This window comes from Oryx dammah, unplaced genomic scaffold (assembly GCF_014754425.2).
Source record: "Oryx dammah isolate SB20612 unplaced genomic scaffold, SCBI_Odam_1.1 HiC_scaffold_25, whole genome shotgun sequence".
NCBI lineage: Eukaryota > Metazoa > Chordata > Mammalia > Artiodactyla > Bovidae > Oryx > Oryx dammah.
In genome coordinates, this window is record NW_024070209.1 from 7,363,040 (window position 1) to 7,382,472 (window position 19,433).

General features: G+C 42.4%; 1 protein-coding gene across 1 annotated transcript in view; it reads left to right on the forward strand.

The window, feature by feature from the left end:
• The window catches only part of SLC9A2 (solute carrier family 9 member A2), an 86,156-nt gene extending 71,799 nt beyond the window's left edge, over positions 1–14,357 (forward strand). The window contains exons 8-12 of the mRNA XM_040223820.1: positions 1,794–1,955; positions 6,207–6,303; positions 10,611–10,742; positions 12,375–12,465; positions 13,698–14,357. Coding sequence (XP_040079754.1) covers positions 1,794–1,955; positions 6,207–6,303; positions 10,611–10,742; positions 12,375–12,465; positions 13,698–14,068 — 853 coding nt within the window. The 3' untranslated portion in view covers positions 14,069–14,357. The remainder of the gene's footprint in view (positions 1–1,793; positions 1,956–6,206; positions 6,304–10,610; positions 10,743–12,374; positions 12,466–13,697) is intronic.
• The last annotated feature ends 5,076 nt before the right edge of the window (positions 14,358–19,433 follow it).

Sequence of the window (19,433 nt, forward strand, 5' to 3'; positions counted from 1 at the left end):
AGCTTCTCACCGTGGTGGCCTGTCTTGTTGCAGAGCAACTTTAGTTTTCATAGTTGCAATCCTTGGGCTCAGTAGTGCCCAAGCACTACTTGCAGTGCACAGGCTTAGCATGTGGGACCTTTTCTGGCCAGGGATCAAACCCATATCTCCTGCATTGGCAGGCGGATTCTCAACCACTGGGCCACCAGGGAAGTCCTTGATTTACACTTTAACGGGATCCCTGTGGCATTAGTGGTAAAGGACCTGTTTGCCAGTGCAGGAGACGTAAGGGGCACTGGTTTTCTCTCTAGGTTGGGAAGATCCCCTGGGGAAGGGCATGACAACCCACTCCAGTATTCTTACCTGGAGCATCCCCATGGACAGAAGAGCCTCGTGGGCTACAGTCCATGGGGTTGCAAAGAGTTGGACACGGCTGAAGCGACTTAGGAGCAGCAGCTGGTTTGCATCAAGGATAGGCTATAGCAACACAGTGGCAGAAGCAGGAAAACCGATTTGGTGCCTGTTGCAATAACCCATTGAGAGATGGTAATGCTCAGGTGGCACTAGTGGTAAAGAACCCGCCTGCCAGTGCAGGAGACAGAGGAGACATGGGTTCCATCCCTGGGCTGGGAAGATCCCCTGGAGGAGGGCATGGCAGCCCACTGCAGTATTCTTGCCTGGAGAATCCCATGGACAGAAGAGCCTGGCGGGCTACAGTCCATTGGGTTGCACAGAGTTGGACATGACTTAGCACGCAATGCTGGGCCCAGGGCGATGGCAGGAGAATGATTAGCTTGTGTGTGTATTGTAATGGTGGGACCAACAGCAGTTGTTGATAGAGTGGAGGTAGAGTATTTGTTTGCCAGAGCTGCTGTCACAAAGTACCACATGTTCATGCCTTAAATAGGAGTTTATTTTCTCATAGTTCTAGGGGCTGGAAGTCCAAGAATAAGATGTCAGTGAAACTGGTTCCTTTGGAACTGAGAGGGAAAGGTCTGCTCCAGGCATCCTTTCTTGGCTTGTGGATATCCTTCTTTTTCCTGCTTCTTCACATCGTCTTCTCTCTTTACATGTCTGGGTCTGAATTTCCTCTTACAATACACACACCGGTCATATTGGATTCAGGCCCACTAATGACCTCACTTTAACTTAATCAGCTATCTCCAAATACAGTCACATTCTGAGGTCCTAGGGACCAGGACTGTAACATATGGATTTTGGGGGGAACACAGTTCAGGCCATAATGTGGAATATGAGAGAAGGCAAAGAATCGGAGATGACATCAGGGTTTTTGACCAAATGGAGTTGTTGCTAACTGAAATGGGGATGACTTGGGAGAAGATCAATTAGAGCATGCCAAGTTTGAGATGTCCAAGTGGAGAAGTTGAGCAGGAGTCTGGATACTCACTTCTGGGGTTTGGGAGAGAAGTTGGAGCTGGAGACACACATTTGGGAGTCTTGGGCATGAAAAGTGAAAGTGTTCGTCACTCAGTCATGTCCGGCTCTTTGTGAACCCATGGGTTGTAGCCCGTCAGGTTCCTCTGTCCATGGAATTCTCCAGGCAAAAATACTGGAGAAGGGCATCCCCTTTAGGTATAAGTTTGTTGTGGTTAAAACAAAAATATACTAATATGTGGTCTTTATATATTCAGGTATGCACCTACAAAAATAAATACAATGATCAGACTAAGTAAACACTGCTACTATGTTTTTCCCCTGGGAGTAGTGGAAATTATTTTATTGGTAAAAACAGATTTTTTTTCTTAATCCGTGTCATGTTAATTAATTGAAGTTTTGATTTTGGTTATTTCCAGGTTTAAGAAGTTTGATGACAAGTACCTGCGGAAGCTTTTGATTCGGGAGAACCAACCCAAGTCAAGCATTGTATCTTTATACAAAAAGCTTGAAATAAAACATGCCATCGAGATGGCAGAAACTGGGATGATAAGCACTGTTCCTTCTTTTGCATCTTTAAAGTAAGTCCTATTTTGAAAATAGAAGTTAGTGTGGCTTCCCAAGTACCTCAGTGGTAAAAGAACCTAGCTGCCAGTGCAAGAGAAAAACAGGTTCAATCCCTGAGTCAGGAAGATCCCCTGGAGGAGGAAATGGCAACCCACTCCAGTATTCTTGCCTGGAAAATCCCATGGACATAGAAGCCCAGTGGGCTACAGCCCATGAGGTTGCAGAGAGTCGGACTCAACTGAGCATCTGAGCAACTTATTGCTAAGTAGGTGTTTATAGTTTTGTGAAACCGGTAATAATAAGAAATTTGACTTATGTCCTAACATGAGTCCTTAAGACCTCACAGCAGAAAGAGCTGCTGGTTAAAATGTGAAAACCTGGAAGTGTGTCCTTTATTTTATATCATGTCATGTCATGTCCTGTCACACCATGTTATTGTCGAATGGACCAGTCAGAAAGTACCTGGTCATGTTTAGGATGATTATGTATTTATTGTATTTGCTTTGGACAGTTCAGTGTGTTCTGAAAGTAAAGCCTCTTTAGCAAGCATTTTGAAATGGAATAGTTTAAGGTGTGTTATGATTTGCAGTTATAAAGACGCATGTAATTACATAGCTATTTCCTCATGGATTATTCACAGAGTCATAATTTAAGGCTTGGAAAGAACATTTAGTGGCGATCTCGCGCAGAGGTGCTCAACACAGGCTGTGCATTGGAAATACTGTAGGAGCATTTAAATAACACACATGCCTGGGCCCCACCCGGACCAATAAAATCAGGATCTCTGGTGTTGAGGCTTAGGTATAGGTTTTTTATATATAAGTGATGTGTAGGAACCTAGAGCCTGTCGTACAGAATGAAGTTAAGTTAGAGAAAACCAGATATCACGTATCAGGCTGTATATATGGAATCTAGAAAAATGGTCCTGATAAATCTATTTGCAGGGCAGGAACAGAGATACCAACATAGAGAATGGACTTGTGACTACAGAGTGGGCAGGAGAGGGTGGGATGCTTTGAGAGAGTAGCTCTGACTTATATGTATGAGATAGATAGCTGGCGGGAAGCTGCTGTATAGCACAGGGAGCTCAGCTTGGTGCTCTGTGATGACCCAGGGGAGTGGGAGATGAGGCGGGTGAGAGGGAGGTCCAAGAGGGAGGGGATATATACACACATATAGCTGATTCACCATGTTGTACAGCAAACTAACACCACATTGTAAAGCAATCATATTCCAGTAAAAATATATGTAAACTTGTAGAAGTTTATAATAAGGAATCCAGTATTGAGGTGCATTGACCTAGTCTGTCTCCCTAATTTTAAAAACGAGAAGATGAATATCCAGGATGTAAAGTGACTTAAACACTTATAGCAAATCCATAGCAGAATAATAAATACTGTCAGCAAATTAGCAAATGAGTTTATCACATAAGCATCATTTCTCCTCTACATGACAAATTTCAGGTTACGATGATTTCTTCTTTCATTGATGAGCTTGAAGCTCGTTTCAGCAAAGTGTCACCTAAATTAAAATGCTAGCTATGGAAAGGTTGAAATAAAAGAAACTCCAAATCACACCCAACCATATAAACTGCGATTTTCACTAGGATGATAGTCCCCTATAAAAATTATTGTAGTTTACACAATCCAGAGTAAAAAGTAGTAGTGGTCAGGATGACTCAGAAATAAAGGCATTATATTGCACTGGAAATAGCAGTGATTGAGCAGAATGACTGATTTATAGTCCCAGCTCTGCAAATAACTCGCTGTGTGACCTTAAGCAGGTCCATCTGTTTCCCTGAGATTGAGTTTCTTCAAGTAGAAAATGGGGGTATACTTGCTCCTTGAAGTTTACTCCTGGTTTACCATTTATGATCTTTCTTAGGCACTGTTCTTTTTGTGGGTGCAGCACAAAATAATTCAACTATCCAGCTTCTCAAAAGGGAGTCATTGACTTCGTGGTCATAGAAGAAGGAAATCTCAGCTTTACCTCTGTTCACAGTTCATCTTGAAGCCAGTCTGAAGTGGAGTAAAGGCAAAGGTTTAGGGTTAGGGGAGTGGGTAACAAAAATTGATGGATAGCTACATATCATTTACATGGGTAAATGATTGCCATGTTCACTTTTCCACCTCTTCTGAAGTGTTTTCTTTGGAGGAGGATAGAAGCGAAAAAGAGAGGCAGGGAGGCATCATATTTCTAGCAATAATGAACTGAGTCCAGACCAAACTACTGAGAAAACTAGAGGAAAAGGACAAAATATATTTTAAATATCTGCTGGAAAGCTGGACAGTATCCATACAGTGAGGAATTTCTTGGCTAGAAGTCAAAAAAGAGGGAAGTTCAAGAGGATAGAACTGGCGTTTATTGCTATTTTCTGTCTGGAATTTGGAGAACGTGTCTTAAGAGTCTAAAAAGCTAAAACAGGGTTTTTGACAGACTAATTGGTCTTAGAGAATAAAATTAGAATTCAGAACCTACCAAGAAGGAGGACCATTTGTATGTACTCAGCGATAGGTTTTTACTTCAAAATCCTACACCTTAACCCTCAAGGGAAAGAGACCCAGCCTAGAATTATCTCAATTCTTGACTGTTTAAATCATCAGAGACTGAGATCGCCTCTATCTCAGCTGCTCAAGAGAAGTAAGTTTAAATGTTCTCTGGAAGAAAATAAGATTGTAAAGAGCATTAAAGTATCCCCATGATTGTTTTATATATGTCTAATACTCAATCCAAAATAACCAAGCATATGAGTAGACAGGAAATGTGACTAAAAATACTGAGAAACAGTCAACAAAATATAAAATAATAGTTGACACAAAAGGGATTCAGATCATTGAATTGTCAGACAGGGACTTTAAAATAGAAATAAAAACATGTTTAAGGAAAGAAAATGGCATTGACACTTTGGGCATTGTCATGGAGATTATATAAACAAAAAAGACCAAAGTGAAGTATTTGAGCTGAAAATAAAGTAACTAAATTTAGGATCTCATTTGACAGCTATCAAAGCAGACTAGATAAAGTTGAAGAGAAAAGGAATTAATTGAAAGATAGGACAGAAGGAAAGACCAGAATGAAAAACAGTATGAAAAAAAAAAAGATGGAAAAGAAAGTGAGAAATATATGGGATACATTCATATATACTGAAAAGCTCCAGAAGGAGATGAGAGCAAAACTGGTAGAAACAATGTCTTAAGTAATATTTACTGAGGATCTCCCCAAACAGATAAAAGACATGAATTCTGACAGCCTCAAGCAGATTAGATAAGGAGAGAAGCAAATGTAGATACAGGTTCATAAAACTGCTGAAAGTCAGAAATACAAAGAGAAAATCTTAAACATACTCAGAGGGAAAAAAAGAGACCTATTTTCTTCAAAAGAGAAAAAACCTGACCACTGATTTTTCAGTAAAACCAGCAGACACTATTGGTAGCTTCAAAATTCTGAAAAAATGTAACTGAACCTAGAAATCCATATCTTGCTAAAATATCCTTTAAAAAAGTAGAATTAAAACTTAGGAACTTCTTGCACTTAGGAACCCTAGACAGCAGTTCAGAACTATACTTGGGAACCATTTAAAACAACAGGATCGCCAATAAAAAGCACAAAAATATGAAGAACATTCCACTAGGTGGTGAAAAGGACATTTTTTTTTAACAGCATGAGCACGGAGACTAAGAGGCAAAGGGCTGACATATTTGGCCTCATTCAGAAACCTGCATGCCCAACGATTCAAATTTTTATTCACTTTGCAAGTGTCTGAGAATGACTGGGACAGTACCCTGAGTACTGGTAATGTGTTTATAAATAAATTGTAGCAAGTCAGTGAATTTGCAAATATGGACTCCTTGAATAAAGAAGATCAACTGTATGGACATACATAGTATAAATGGTGTCTTTGTAAATATTTCTAATGAGGTATTTTAAAAAATAGAGCCATAACAGTAAAATTCAGCTAATTAAGTTCTGTGGGAATATAACAATTCTATGCTACTTTATTTATGGAGCATTAGAAATAATAAAGTGATAGCATTGCAAGCTACTCTAGTTTTTCCTCTTTAAATAGTTGCATGAACAGGCTGAAACAACTTGTGAATGATTTTGACACTGAAATAACTGTTTTAGATTTTAAACATTATTTTAAACTACTAAATAATTCCTGAGTTTTATTCATTAAGTTTCTTCTTCTTAAATGATGATAGAAAGAACATAGATGAATTTAATACTTGTTGAATAGTAAAATATTTTTTCCTGAACGTTCACAGTGACTGTCGTGAAGAAAAAGTAAGGAAGCTCACACCTGGTGAAATGGATGAAATCCGAGAAATATTGTCAAGAAATCTCTATCAGATCCGTCAGCGAGTAAGAATAATTTATTTAGCAAAATATGTCCTTGCCTTTGGAGGAGGAAATGGCAACCCGTTCCAATATTCTTGCATGGAGAATCTCATGGGCAGAGGAGCCTGCGGGGCTATAGTCCATGGGGTTGCAAAGTCAGACACGACTGAGCGACTGAGCACGCACATACTTGCCTTTGGTTAAAAATGTACCTGCAGATTTGACGCTGTTCAGTTACAGGGGCTGTTGCCACCATCGTGCCAGCCTCTGCAGGTCCCACACCAGGCACTTCCTTCCCTCAGACCCCCCTGCCCCCCAGGGGCCTGTCCCGTTAGCATACAGCTCTCCTCCCAGACACCTTGGTCAAGGCTGGAGCCTGGAATCCCAGGGAGGTAAGAGTTCTGCTACCAAAGACTTGGAGATAAAAACATGTGTTATCTAATGGTAAAGAAAGTTAATGGATTGCTCTTTAAACTTTTTGAATGAAATAGCTTTATCACTTAGAAGACTTTTCAAAATGTATTTAACCTTCTTCATTGTTTGTAAAATGCAACCATTTCTTCCTCTGCTGTATCTTCTGAGCCACTTCTTTCAACCCATTTCCATCTCGAAGCCTCATTCTCATAGTTTGCTAATAATACAGCCAACACTTGGTGTGTGCGGTTTGCCAGCCCCCATTTCCGTGTGTTGTGTGTCTTAACTCTTCATTCTCCAGCAAGTGGTGTTGCTATTGTCTCCATTTTATGGATGAAGAAACTGAGACACAATGAGGTGACCTGGTACACGGACGCAGTGCTTGTCAGGGATCCCGGTCACTCACATCAAGGGCTTTTCTGAAGCTTCCTAGCTGACCTCACAGCCCATCCCATTCCGTCTGACATCATGGCGGTTCTACTCTTTTCTTAAAGTTCTTTTTATTTATAGAAAATGTTTTTTCAGTTGTTGTTGAATTCAATATTGTTTCTGTTGTTTATGTTCTGGCTTTTGGGCCTGGAGGCATATGGGAATCTTAGTTCCCCAACCAGGGATTGAACCCACACCCCTTGGATTGGGAAGTGAAGTCTTAACCACTGGACCACCAGAGATGTCCCTTAAAGCCCCTTTTAATAAAGCATCTTTCTATTTAAAATAAGACAAAACAGTTGTAGCTTCCAGGCTCAACTATTCTTTCAGTCTTTGGGATCTGTATTCAGGTTCCCTCTTAACCAGCTGTGTTTCCAACCACCCCTCACCCACCTACCCATCACCCTCAGAGCTATGGGTCTGGATTCATTCCTGAGACTGTGTTGCTGTCTTTTGCATCTCCACTTGAAATGCCCCACTCCTTCCTGCCAGTTGATCCATATTCTCCGATTTTTAAGGTTTCCTCAACACCCTCTAAATTATTCCCCGGCCTGTCTTTGAATGGGCTATCACTTAGAGCTCGTACATATCATATCATTTTAGCATTTCTTTTCACAATTTCATATTATACATGCTCAACTAGATAGCAGATTCCTCAAGGCAGGAAATGAGTGTGGTTCTGCGGTACTTCTGTTTATCTCTACTAGATCTGATATGTTGTTTAGTCACTATGTTGTGTCCGACTCTTTGCGACCCCAAGGACTGTAGCCTGCCAGGCTGCTCTGTCCATGGGATTTCCCAGGCAAGAACACTGGAGTGGGTTGCCATTTCCTTCTCCAGGGAATATTCCCCACCCAGGAATCAAACCCTTGTCTCCTGTATTGGCAGGTGGATTCTTTACCACTGAGTCACCTGGGAAGCCCAGGTCTAATATAGTTCTGGGGATAAGACTATTCCCAAGAAGTACACATTAATTCTATCAGAAAATGAACTTAATTACTGACTACAGTTTATTTTAGGAAATGGAATTCTATATAGCTCATAGCTATACTTCTCCAAGCCAGGCTTCAACAGTACATGAACTGTGAACTTCCTGACATTCAAGCTGGATTTAGAAAAGGCAGAGGAACCGGAGATCAAATTGCCAACATCTGCTGGATCACTGAAAAAGCAAGAGAGTTCCAGAAAAACCATCTACTTCTGCTTTATTGACTATGCCAAAGGCTTTGACTGTGTGGATCACAACAAACTGTGGAAAATTCTTCAAGAGATGGGAATACCAGACTACTTGACCTGCCTCTTGAGAAATCTGTGTGCAGATTCAGGAAGCAATAGTTAGACCTGGACATGGAACAACAGACTGGTTCCAAATCGGGAAAGGAGTACGCTAAGGCTGTATACTGTCACCCTGCTTATTTAACTTGTATGCAGAGTACATCATGAGAAACGCTGGGCTGGATGAAGCACAAGCTGGAATCAAGATTGCTGAGAGAAATAGCAATAACCTCAGATATGCAGATGACTCCACCCTTATGGCAGAAAGTGAAGAAGAACTAAAGAGCTTCTTGATGAAAGTGAAAGAGGAGAGTGAAAAAGTTGGCTTAAAGCTCAGCATTTAGAAATCTAAGATCATGGCATCTGGTCCCATCACTTCATGGGAAATAGATGGGAAAACAGTGGAAACAGTGGCTGACTTTATTTTTGGGGGCTCCAAAATCACTGCAGATGGTGACTGCAGCCATGACATTAAAAGATGCTTGCTGCTTGGAAGAAACGTTCTGACCAACCTAGACAGCATATTAAAAAACAGAGACATTACTTTGCCAACAAAGGTCCATCTAGTCAAGGTTATGGTTTTTCTAGTAGTCATGTATGGATGTGAAAGTTGGACTATAAAGAAAGTTGAGTGCCGAAGAATTAATGCTTTTGAACTGTGGTGTGGGAGAAGACTCTTGAGAGTCCCTTGGACTGCAAGCAGATCCAACCAGTCCATTCTGAAGGGGATCAGTCCTGGATATTCATTGGAAGGACTGACGCTGAAGCTGAAACTCCAGTACTTTGGCCACCTGATGTGAAGAGCTGACTCACTGGAAAAGACCCTGATGCTGAGGAAGATTGAAGGCAGGAGGAAAAGGGGATAACAGAGGATGAGATGGTTGGATGGCATCACCTACTCAGTATACATGAGTTTGAGTAAACCCCAGGAGTTGCTGATGGACAGGGAGGCTTGGTGTGCTGTGGTCCATGGGGTTGCAAAGAGTCGGACATGACCGAGCGACTGAACTGACTGATAGCTTATAGAACTAAAAATGTATACCCTGGACAGCCCTACTTTATAAGTTGTGTGGCTTCAAATATTAGGATATGATTATTGCTGGTGGAGACAGCCACTTTTCTCAATTTGAAAAGAAACGCTCTTAATTAGAGGGTCATAGCACCACCAAGTGGCCCAAAGTGGTTGGTTTCCTACCAGTTCTCACTATCAGTAGAGAATGTATGACTTTTTTTTCCCCAGCCGCTACTGATGAGTAAATACATATAAGATATTGCAAAGAAGTCAAAGATGCTTGATGAATTCAGTCATTTTCTGATTTATAAAGATCATACTTTTCAATGAAAAGTATTAGCTGACTTTTACTAAAACATGAGGTTTTTTTCCCCCCCATAAGTAGAGAGTTTTATTTGGTTCAATCAAACACTGCTGCTGCTGCTGCTGCTAAGTCACGTCCATCGTGTCCGACTCTGTGTGACCCCATAGACGGCAGCCCACCAGGCTCCCCTGTCCCTGGGATTTTCCAGGCAAGAACACTGGAGTGGGTTGCCATTTCCTTCTCCAATACATCAAAGTGGAAAGTGAAAGTGAAGTTGCTCAGTCGCAACCCCATGGACTGCAGCCTACCAGGCTCCTCCGTCCATGGGAGTTTCCAGGCAGGAGTACTGGAGTGGGGTGCCATTGCCTTCTCCACAATCAAACACAGTTATTGAATATATGTGGGGCTTCCAAGGTGACGCAGTAGTAAAGAATCCATCTGCCCATGCAGGAGACACGAGAGACATGAGTGTGATCCCTGCGTTGGGAAGACCCCCAGGAGAAGGAAACGGCAAGCAGCTCCAGTAGTCTTGCCTGGACAATCCCCATGGACAGAGGAGCCTGGTGGGCTTCAGTCCAGAGGGTCACAAAGAGTTGGACAATGACTGAGCGAGTAACAACACATAACAACACAACCTGCAATTACTACCATTGTTACCCAAATTTGTTACCAAATTTGACGTTTGATAGACCATGAATTCTTTCAAAATTCATGAATATCAATAACCTTTGAATGTTAACAAAATTTGAAAGAGTGTTAACTTCTATTCCCCCACCCCTGTACGTTCATCGTTAAATATCTCTTCGAGGTGTAAAGCCAAAGAAATGTAGTGAAGCGCTGGAACTTCCTGGCAGTGATCGGCGTTTTAGTAAAATGTCACCGGTGCCTTCATTTCAGACCTTGTCCTACAACCGACACAATCTGACGGCAGACACAAGTGAGAGGCAGGCCAAGGAGATCCTGATCCGCCGGCGGCACAGCCTCCGGGAGAGCATTCGGAAGGACAGCAGCTTGAACCGCGAGCACAGGGTAAGCGGCTTCACGCCTCTGGGACGCAGGAGGCTCCATCAGCAGAGCCCGCAGCCATCTCCGGGGAGCTGGTGACAGGACAGGGCTGTGTGGGGCTGGCCCACGGGAATCCTGGGAGGGAGCTCGTGGCAACTCCTTTCCACATGTTTCTGAAACACCTGTCCTGTTTCAGACGCTGTCTGGGCACTTGGAATACGTTGGTGAACAAAACTACAAAGCTCCCTTCCCAGGTGGAATTCGCGTTCTAGTGGGGAGAAGGCCACCAGGAACGGACCGAATAAGGAAACTGTTAGGTTAGAGGCGATATGTGCTGTGGACACAATAAGCCAGAAGGGGCTGAGGAGGGAGGTTTGGGAAGGCGGGGAAGGCTCAGGTAGTGTGCAGCGTTAAACTGAATGCAGGGGTCAGACTTCATTTGGGGAGTCATGGTTGTTCTTTCCAGGGAGAGGCCGCAGCCTGAAGGTGAGCCAGTCCGCCTGAGTGGAAACTTCCAGAAGGCCCTGTGTCTGTGTCGGGAGAGTTTCAGACACTGTGTGCTCAGCACTCCACTTGGTCCAGGGCCCTGTCCTAGATAAGGAAGTGACTTTCAAAGGCTATTCTGGGCCTTCCCTGGTGGCACAGTGGGTAGGAATCCACCTGCCAATGCAGGGGTCACAGGTGCGATTCCTGGTCTGGGAAGATTCCACGTGCCACGGAGCAGCTAAGCCCGTGAGCCTCAACCACTGAGCCTGAGTGCTCTACAGCCTGTGCTCAGGAGCAAGAGAAGCCCAGGCACCGCAGCAGAGAGCAGTCCTTGCTCTCTGCAGCGAGAGAAACCCCACAAGCAGCAACAAAGACCCAGAACAGCCAAAAGTGAATACTTGTTTAAAAGTATATTGTGATTGAATATAGCAGGCACTGCATCTCATTGTTAATAATGATCTGTATTGCACTGTTAGAGATCAAAATGGTTATGTCTGAACAGTGTTACATTTTATGTGTGAAATGTGGCAGCATCAGTTAAATGTTAAAGAAACTAGAGGGAAGGAAATCTAAAGAAGAGGGTGGTATGTATACATATGACTGTGTTGTCCAGAAGAAACCCACAACAACATTGTAAAGCAGCTAAACTCCAATAGAAATTAATAGAAAACTAAAGGAAACAAGTTAAAGACACTAGAGGTTGTGGCATTGGAAAGGCCAGCAAGTTAGCTACAGTGATATTTTTATCATTTTCAAGATTTATTAAAGTGAATACAACTTAAAGATGCTACATTTTTCATATATCTTCCTCCTTATATATGTAGGTTCTAAATCTTTTTTTAGTAATGCTCTTATAAGTGAATGTTTCTGTAGCTTTTCTTTAAGAAAAGCCAGAGGTTTTCATATCCTGTTCCTAAGGGTCCCAGTTTATTTCTGTTTTCCTTAATAGTACTGATTTCTGTGACATTTTAAAAGAGGCTTTCTACATTTTATATCAAATGATTATCACTTGGATGTGTATTCCCCATCCTTACAGTTCCTCACCCAGTAATTTTGGAATCGAGAACTAAGATTTTAATTTTTAACACCAAGGTTTGCTGTAGAATTGTAAACGAACATACAATAAATGGCGTGACACATAAATAAGGTTTTCTACTATTTTTTTGACAGGCTTCCACTTCAACCTCCCGATATTTATCCTTACCCAAAAATACAAAGCTACCAGAAAAGCTACAGAAGAAAAAGAATGTTTCTAATGCAGGTAATGAAGGCAGTTGGAGCAAAAAGACTTTAAACCTATTTATCAATGCTTATAAAATAGAAAACTTTTCCATGTTTTCTTCTTCATTAAAGACAATGAGGACTGATTAAAAAAAAAAAAGACAATGAGTTTGGTCATTTGCAAACATAATAACATGGTGACCTTTATTAGTGTTGCATCCTTTTGGAATCGAGTTCGGTGCACGCTGTACATAATTTAGTTTCATCCCATAATGATTCTATCTGACACAGCAAAAGGAACTATTGTCACCATGTGATTGGTGAACAGGTAAATAGTTGTCCATCTTCAAAGGTTTACATTTAATTCTGTAATTCTTACTATATTTATAACTTAAATGTTCATAATTTTAATATATTTTCATAAAGGCAACCATATAATTGACTTCCAGGCCTCATTATTCAAGCTTTGACATGAAGGCTAATATCTCTTTATTTGATGGTAATCTTTGTGTAGATTTCAAGCCATACTGGTGTTTTGACCATTTTATGAAAATATAAAGGAAATAAACCTGCGCATGAGATTGTAGAGCAGGACAAGAATCTGCATAATAGCAGCTAATTATTGATCTGTCTACTGTGTGCCAGACATTGAGCTGAGCAGTCCAGGACCATTTGGATGGGGCAAGTGGGCAGGCAACTGCTGCCAAATGGTCTGTTTGACATCCAGCAGGAGGCTCAGTGGTTAAAAAATCCTCCTGCCAAAGCAGGAGACTCAGGAGACACAAGTTCGATCCCTGAGTTGGGAAGATCCTCTGGAGAAGGAAATGGCAACCCACTCCAGTATTCTTGCCTGGAGAATCCCATGGACAGAGGAGCCTGGCGGGCTACAGTCCACGGGGTCACAGAGTCGGACACGACTTGGTGCACACACACACTCATTCGTCCTTTACTAACATCTCTTGAACCTTAGTTACTTCATATGTAAAGTGGGTGATTGTGAGGATTCCATAGGTTAATGCATTTGAAAGTGCTCAGTACAGCGAGCGGCTGGTACATCAGAAGCTCTTTAGAAATAGTAAGTGTGCACACTTGTGGACACAGAACTTCACAGAGCTTATGCACAGGCCCAGGACTCAGCTGGAGTCAGGGTGAGTCCTCTGGCCTTCCTGTGGCCCCCAGAGCCCCACGGAGGGCCAAGCAGGTGCTGGAGCAGTTGCTTGTATCATCTTCTCCCTAAAATGCCTGCCCATGCTTTCTTTTGCTCCCTGGCAGGTGGCAACAGCAGCGACTCCGACCTGGAGGCTGGGACCACGGTGCTCAACCTGCAGCCTCGGGCCAGGCGCTTCTTGCCAGAACAGTTCTCGAAGAAAGCCCCCCAGGCCTATAGAATGGAGTGGAAGAACGAGGTGGACATGGATTCCAGGCAGGATCAACCCCGCAGCTCCCCAGCTGCCCACAGTAAAGAGGGGTGCCCCCAGACCCCGGGTGTGCTCTGCCAGCCCCTCCTCTCCAAAGGCCATTTTGGCTCCGTGCGCGGTGACCGTGTCCACGAAGGCATCCGACCCAAGCCACCCCCCAGGCTGGTCCGAAGGGCCTCGGAACCTGGAAACCGGAAGGGTCGATTTGGGAGCGAGAAGCCTTAATGGAAATGGCCAAAGCAGACCTGGGGGGAACGGCCCCGCCCAGCTGTGGCGTGTTACCTAGCAACCTGACACAGCAACGGAATCCACTTAAACCCTCTATGCATTTAAATACTGTCCTTAGGTAGAAATCATGCCAGTGGCCAGTGATCCACGGGACAAATAGTCACCCCAGGAAGAAGAAAGTCAAAGAAAAGTCCCCTAGTGTCTTTGATGACTTGTTGCTGGCAACTGTGTTCTTTGCAAGCCTAAAGAAAGAGAGAGGAAAAAACCCAAACCAAAACAAAAAACAGTTGTGCCTTTATTGAACTTGAAGGACAGAACTTGAAATTTTTAACACACCCTTGTTGGTGAAAGTTTTAATATATACATATATGCCTCAGATTTTATTTATGAAAAAATATGTATATCTGTAATTAGTTTTTCAGTGAATGGCACTAAAAATACTCAGAACACCTTTCCACGGCATCCGGGGCAGCTTCCACAGGATGGGGGCCAGGTCATCAGCTCCGGATGGTGGGGTGTTTCCTGATGATTCTGAGCTGATGGCTGTTGGTTAAGAAAGATCACAGCATGGAGCAGAGATTCCTGAGGACGCCAACAGCCAGAACACCTGGGCGGACGAGGCCTGGCTGCCAGACTGTAGGTCCTCTGAAGTTGTGAGAGTCAGCTGGTTTTTAATGTGTTCCTCATTCTACTGTGTTTGTGGGCGATGTACAGATTCCATCTCCCCGTCGTGTTTAAATGGTACCAAGAGAAATGTGGAAGGTGTGGGTGGAACCAGCTTACGCTGTATGACAGACTCAGGGTCAGCGTGGGATGGAACTTGGCCTCGTGCTGGGTGAGGGGTGACAGGACAGTGCCTGCTTGCAGCTGGCTGGCGGGTTTTGTGCAATACTTGGGGGACGGTGCAGGAGATCCCGTCACGCCCATCTGCGACCACCTGCTTTAGGATTTTTCTGTAGAACATTCTAGAACTTTGAATCCAGGACAGAGGCTCCAAGCAGACAAGGATAAAGGTTGAGATAAATGATATTCCGACCCTTAACAAACTGGTGGGGATTCAGGTTTTGAATTTCATACAGGAAGCACTCTGGAGAATGTGGGAGTTCTGTTTTGTTTTTTTTTTTTTTGCACTAGTCTAATTTGTTACCTCTCCCCTGTCAAGAAAGTAGTAGCTCAAATTCTTCATATGAAAATGAATTCTACTCATCTGAGTACTTTTTAAAACTACAGCAGAAAGACTAGAAATGGAACATAACTATTAAAGATTAATATTGGAATCGCTCAGACTGTAGATTTTATTGGCCTGTCATTTCCCCCTGAAAAACCTTTCTATAAAAATTTGACTTGAATAAGACTTGAATTTTCTGGGGTTTAGATATGAAATGAAGCCACTCGATGGATTCACATTGGAGAGACATTTGCTATGTCTTTCTCTTGGAGACATAGCAAAGGATATAAGTGACCACATAGAACTGCTGGAAAAACAAGAATAAATTAAACAAAAAGATCCGGTACTTAGAAATTCTCAGGCTTAGATCTTGTCCCTTTCGTCTACCCTCACTGACATGGAGAACTAAATCTTCTACCCTTTTTTCTCATGTTCTAAAATCTTGAATACTGCTGGATTGTCAAGCACGAGGCAGAGGGAAGGGTAAACACACAAGGTACAAGTGTAAAAAGAGCATGCTTTCTTCCCCAAACTCTCCCAGGTTGATTGGTGGAAAGCAATGTAGACACAATTTGAAGACTACGAGCTTAGGACTCTGTGCCAAAATTCTTAATTTTAAATGGAAATATTTATATAAAAAGTATATATTTCATCTGCTGGAAATAAAGCTGAATTTTAATGTAGAATCTTTATTATAGGATTATGATTCATCAAGAGATGTGACGTATATTTTTGAGAATTTGAAGAGTAAGTTACAGTTTATGAAATCTGAAATGGAAAGTTGAAATGTAAAATAATAACCTTAAAATAAATGTCCTGATTTTTCCTGGTGTCCTAGATTAATAAATATCACAAGGAGTCTAATGTTCTGGAACTAAAGGAGAAAACCTAAAACTGTTGATTAGATACTTCTTGTTAAGCACATAGACCAAATTCAGCTTTCACTAATTAAAAGTCAGATTAAAAAAAACTCGGTTATTGTGTCAATTTCTAAAAACATGAACATGTGTCATTTTATTTATAATTAGTAAAATTTTTCCTTATTTGTGGAATGGTAAAATTAATGAAAAATAAATCTGACTTTAACTTTTCTCTATACTTCTTTTTATGTAATTAAATTCTAGACATTATGGGAGCATGTATGGAGTTGAAACCCTTTAAATATCCTAACAATCTAAATTTCTGTGGTACAGAAATATCCCCACCCTTATGAATAATTCCCGTTTCAAATAGCACTTGATACAATCAAGTTCCAATGTGACTGTGGAATTTTGCTGTGTCTTTGGTGTTTGCTGTAACAAATTTGAACTATTTACAAATGCAGAGTCAGGGCTTATTTCTTTTTATATTTTCATTTTTTTTTTAGGTTTGGGAACATTTTAAACGATTTATTTTTATTAATTATTATATATATAATGTATTGTTTATATATAAAATATTATTTATATATTAATTTTTAACTAATTTAATTTATATTTTGACTGCACCACACAGCATGTGAGATCTTAGTTCCCTGGTTAGGGATGGAACCCATGACCTCTGCATTGGAAGCTCCAAGTCTTAACCACAGGAGCACCCAGCTGATTACTTTATATATTATGCTAAGACTGGCTGTTGGGAGCTGAGAGCAGTTATGTCAGTTAGCAGACAGTTAGAAGTGAGTCCCAAAGTTTGGCACTTCTTAAAAGCATGCGTTTGCTGTATATGCCCCAAACATCTGGAATGCAATTCCCTTGGGCTCTTGCTAAGCTTTGTAGTGGGGGTGTACCATTTTACCTGGGTGGGGGGGGATATTTGTTTATATAAAAAGAGAGAAGCATGGTTATTACATGTTCAGCATGTTTTGCATTTGTTACATCACACAAATCACGTTGATGTTAAAACTGGCATTTCACAAGCGCGTATGAGAACTGTAGTATTTTATTAGTTCCTTGTGCATACTTGACTTTACTCTCTCAAGAGTGATAGAGGGTTTTTTTGTCCGGTTGAAGTAGCTGTGATATTATCTCTTGAGGCCTGAACACTGAATATTGATTTCTTTCCTCAGCCTGAATAAGTCAGGCTCATGAGTGGTATTCTGGGGTTTTCTGTTTTTGTTTTCCCCACTTTTAGAGCAAAATGTGTAGCTTGCTGGTACTTTATTTTTTAAATTATTTTTTCAAGTCATCTTTAAAGCAATTAAAAAAATTTTTTTTGTGGCTATAACTGGCAACGTGAATTCCAATCTATGAATATCCAGAATAAATATGGATAAAGGGGCTTCCCAGGTGTCTCAGTGGTAAAGAATCTGCCTGAAAATGCATGAGACTCAGGAGACCTGGGTTCAATCCCTGGGGAAGATCCCCTGGAGGAGGGCATGGCAACCCACTCCAGTATTCTTGCCTGGAGAATCCCATGGACAGAGGAGTGTGGTAGGCTACAGTCCATGGGGTCGCACAGAGTTGGACACGACTAAGCCACTGAACAACAATCAAAATACAAATCATTTTTCTAACAAGATCTTTACAGTCCACTTTTATACTGTTCAATAGTAATAATTAACAATCTTTAATGTTCATAATTATCTTTTTCCCTTGAGGACCAACATAAAACTATTTGAGAGTATCCACTTTCAAAATAAGAATCAGCACACTTAAAATGGATTGAATCAAGAACACAGTAGAAATTTTGTTAGTTTTGTTTTCACAATTATCTGTAAAATGGTGAGTTTAGATACTTGAGAAAAACAGATCTAAAGTAAAAATAATGCTTTAAAGTAAGTTGGGCTTCCCCGATAGCTCACCTGGTAAAGAATCCACCTGCAATGCGGGAGACCTGGGTTTGATCCCTGGGTTGGGAAGATCCCATGGAGAAGGGAACGGCTACCCACTCCAGTACTGTGGCCTGGAGAATTCCATGGACTGTGTAGTCCATGGGGTTGTAAAGAGTTGGACACAACTGAGCGACTTTCACTTTCACTTTTAAGTAAGTTAGTATTTTTATATCAAATTAGAAATAAATTCTACTGTGATGACCTGAAAACAACTGGCTCACCATCAGTGTAGAATAAATTTCAGATTATGTATATACTGGATATGATATGGTTTACAAGCCAAGGGCTTGTTGTTTTTACTATCAAGATGTATTTTAGAATGTTGTTGTTTAGTCATTAAATCGTGTCTGACTGTTTTGGGACCCCATGGGCTGTAGCCTGCCAGGCTCCTCTGTCCATGGGATTCTCCAGACAAGAATACTGGAGTGGGTTGACATTTCTTCCTCCAGGGGATCTTCCTGACTCAGGGATTGAACATGGGTCTCCCTCAGCTCCTGCACTGCAGGCAGATTCTTTACCACTGCACCACCTGGGAAGCTCAGGCTGGCTTTTACTGTGGATTCCAAATGAAAAGCTCTTCCCTTCCAGATGCCTAAAATTTCCCCAAGTGGGTTGCTTCTCTCCCCGACAGATTGCTCCATACCTACACGTGTCCTCAGGAAAAGACGCCTTCTCAGTGTTCTGAATGTTCCATAAATGTTCCCTGCCAGGTAACACAGGAAGGGCACAACGTACTGGACACTTGCTTGGGAGGAGCCTCTCCAAGCTGGCAGAGCTCTGCCAGACCAGAGACCTGGGCGGCACCGCAGCTCCTCCCAGGCCTCCCTGAAGCCTCTGGGACTCTCCCTCCAGCCTCAGGCCCGCCTCTCCCCCGGCTGCTCAGCCCAGACTCCTCCTTCCAGCCTCCAGCTGGTCCTCCTCCCTGCAGCCACAGGGGGCTTCCTGGAATGTGAAGGCCCCTGGCACACCATCCAGCAGGAATGCTTAGGGCTCTCAATCATGTTAGCACACAAGGTTACCCTGAGCCTGGTGGGTAAGCCCTTGGTGATTTAACCCCGTGCTGCTCAGCTCTGGGTGTATGCTGAGCACCTAGGGCTGCCCTGAGGTGCAGGGCAGGCTCTGGGCATCAGGCGACTCGAACATGGAGCCAGGGCAAAGGAGCCCCTCACTCCAGCCCGTGCTTCCGTGCTCCAGGTGTAACCCTCCACACCTCAGGATCCAGGAGGGCACAGGTACCCGGGTGTGGAGCCGAGTACATGTCTCTGCTAGCCAGGCACACTCTGCTCCCTCCCTGCTCATCTCTCTGAACACGTGAACAGGTGGACATGTGCATAGGCGCGCCTTTCTCTTTGGAAAAGGCCAAGTCTTTCGGATGTCCAAGC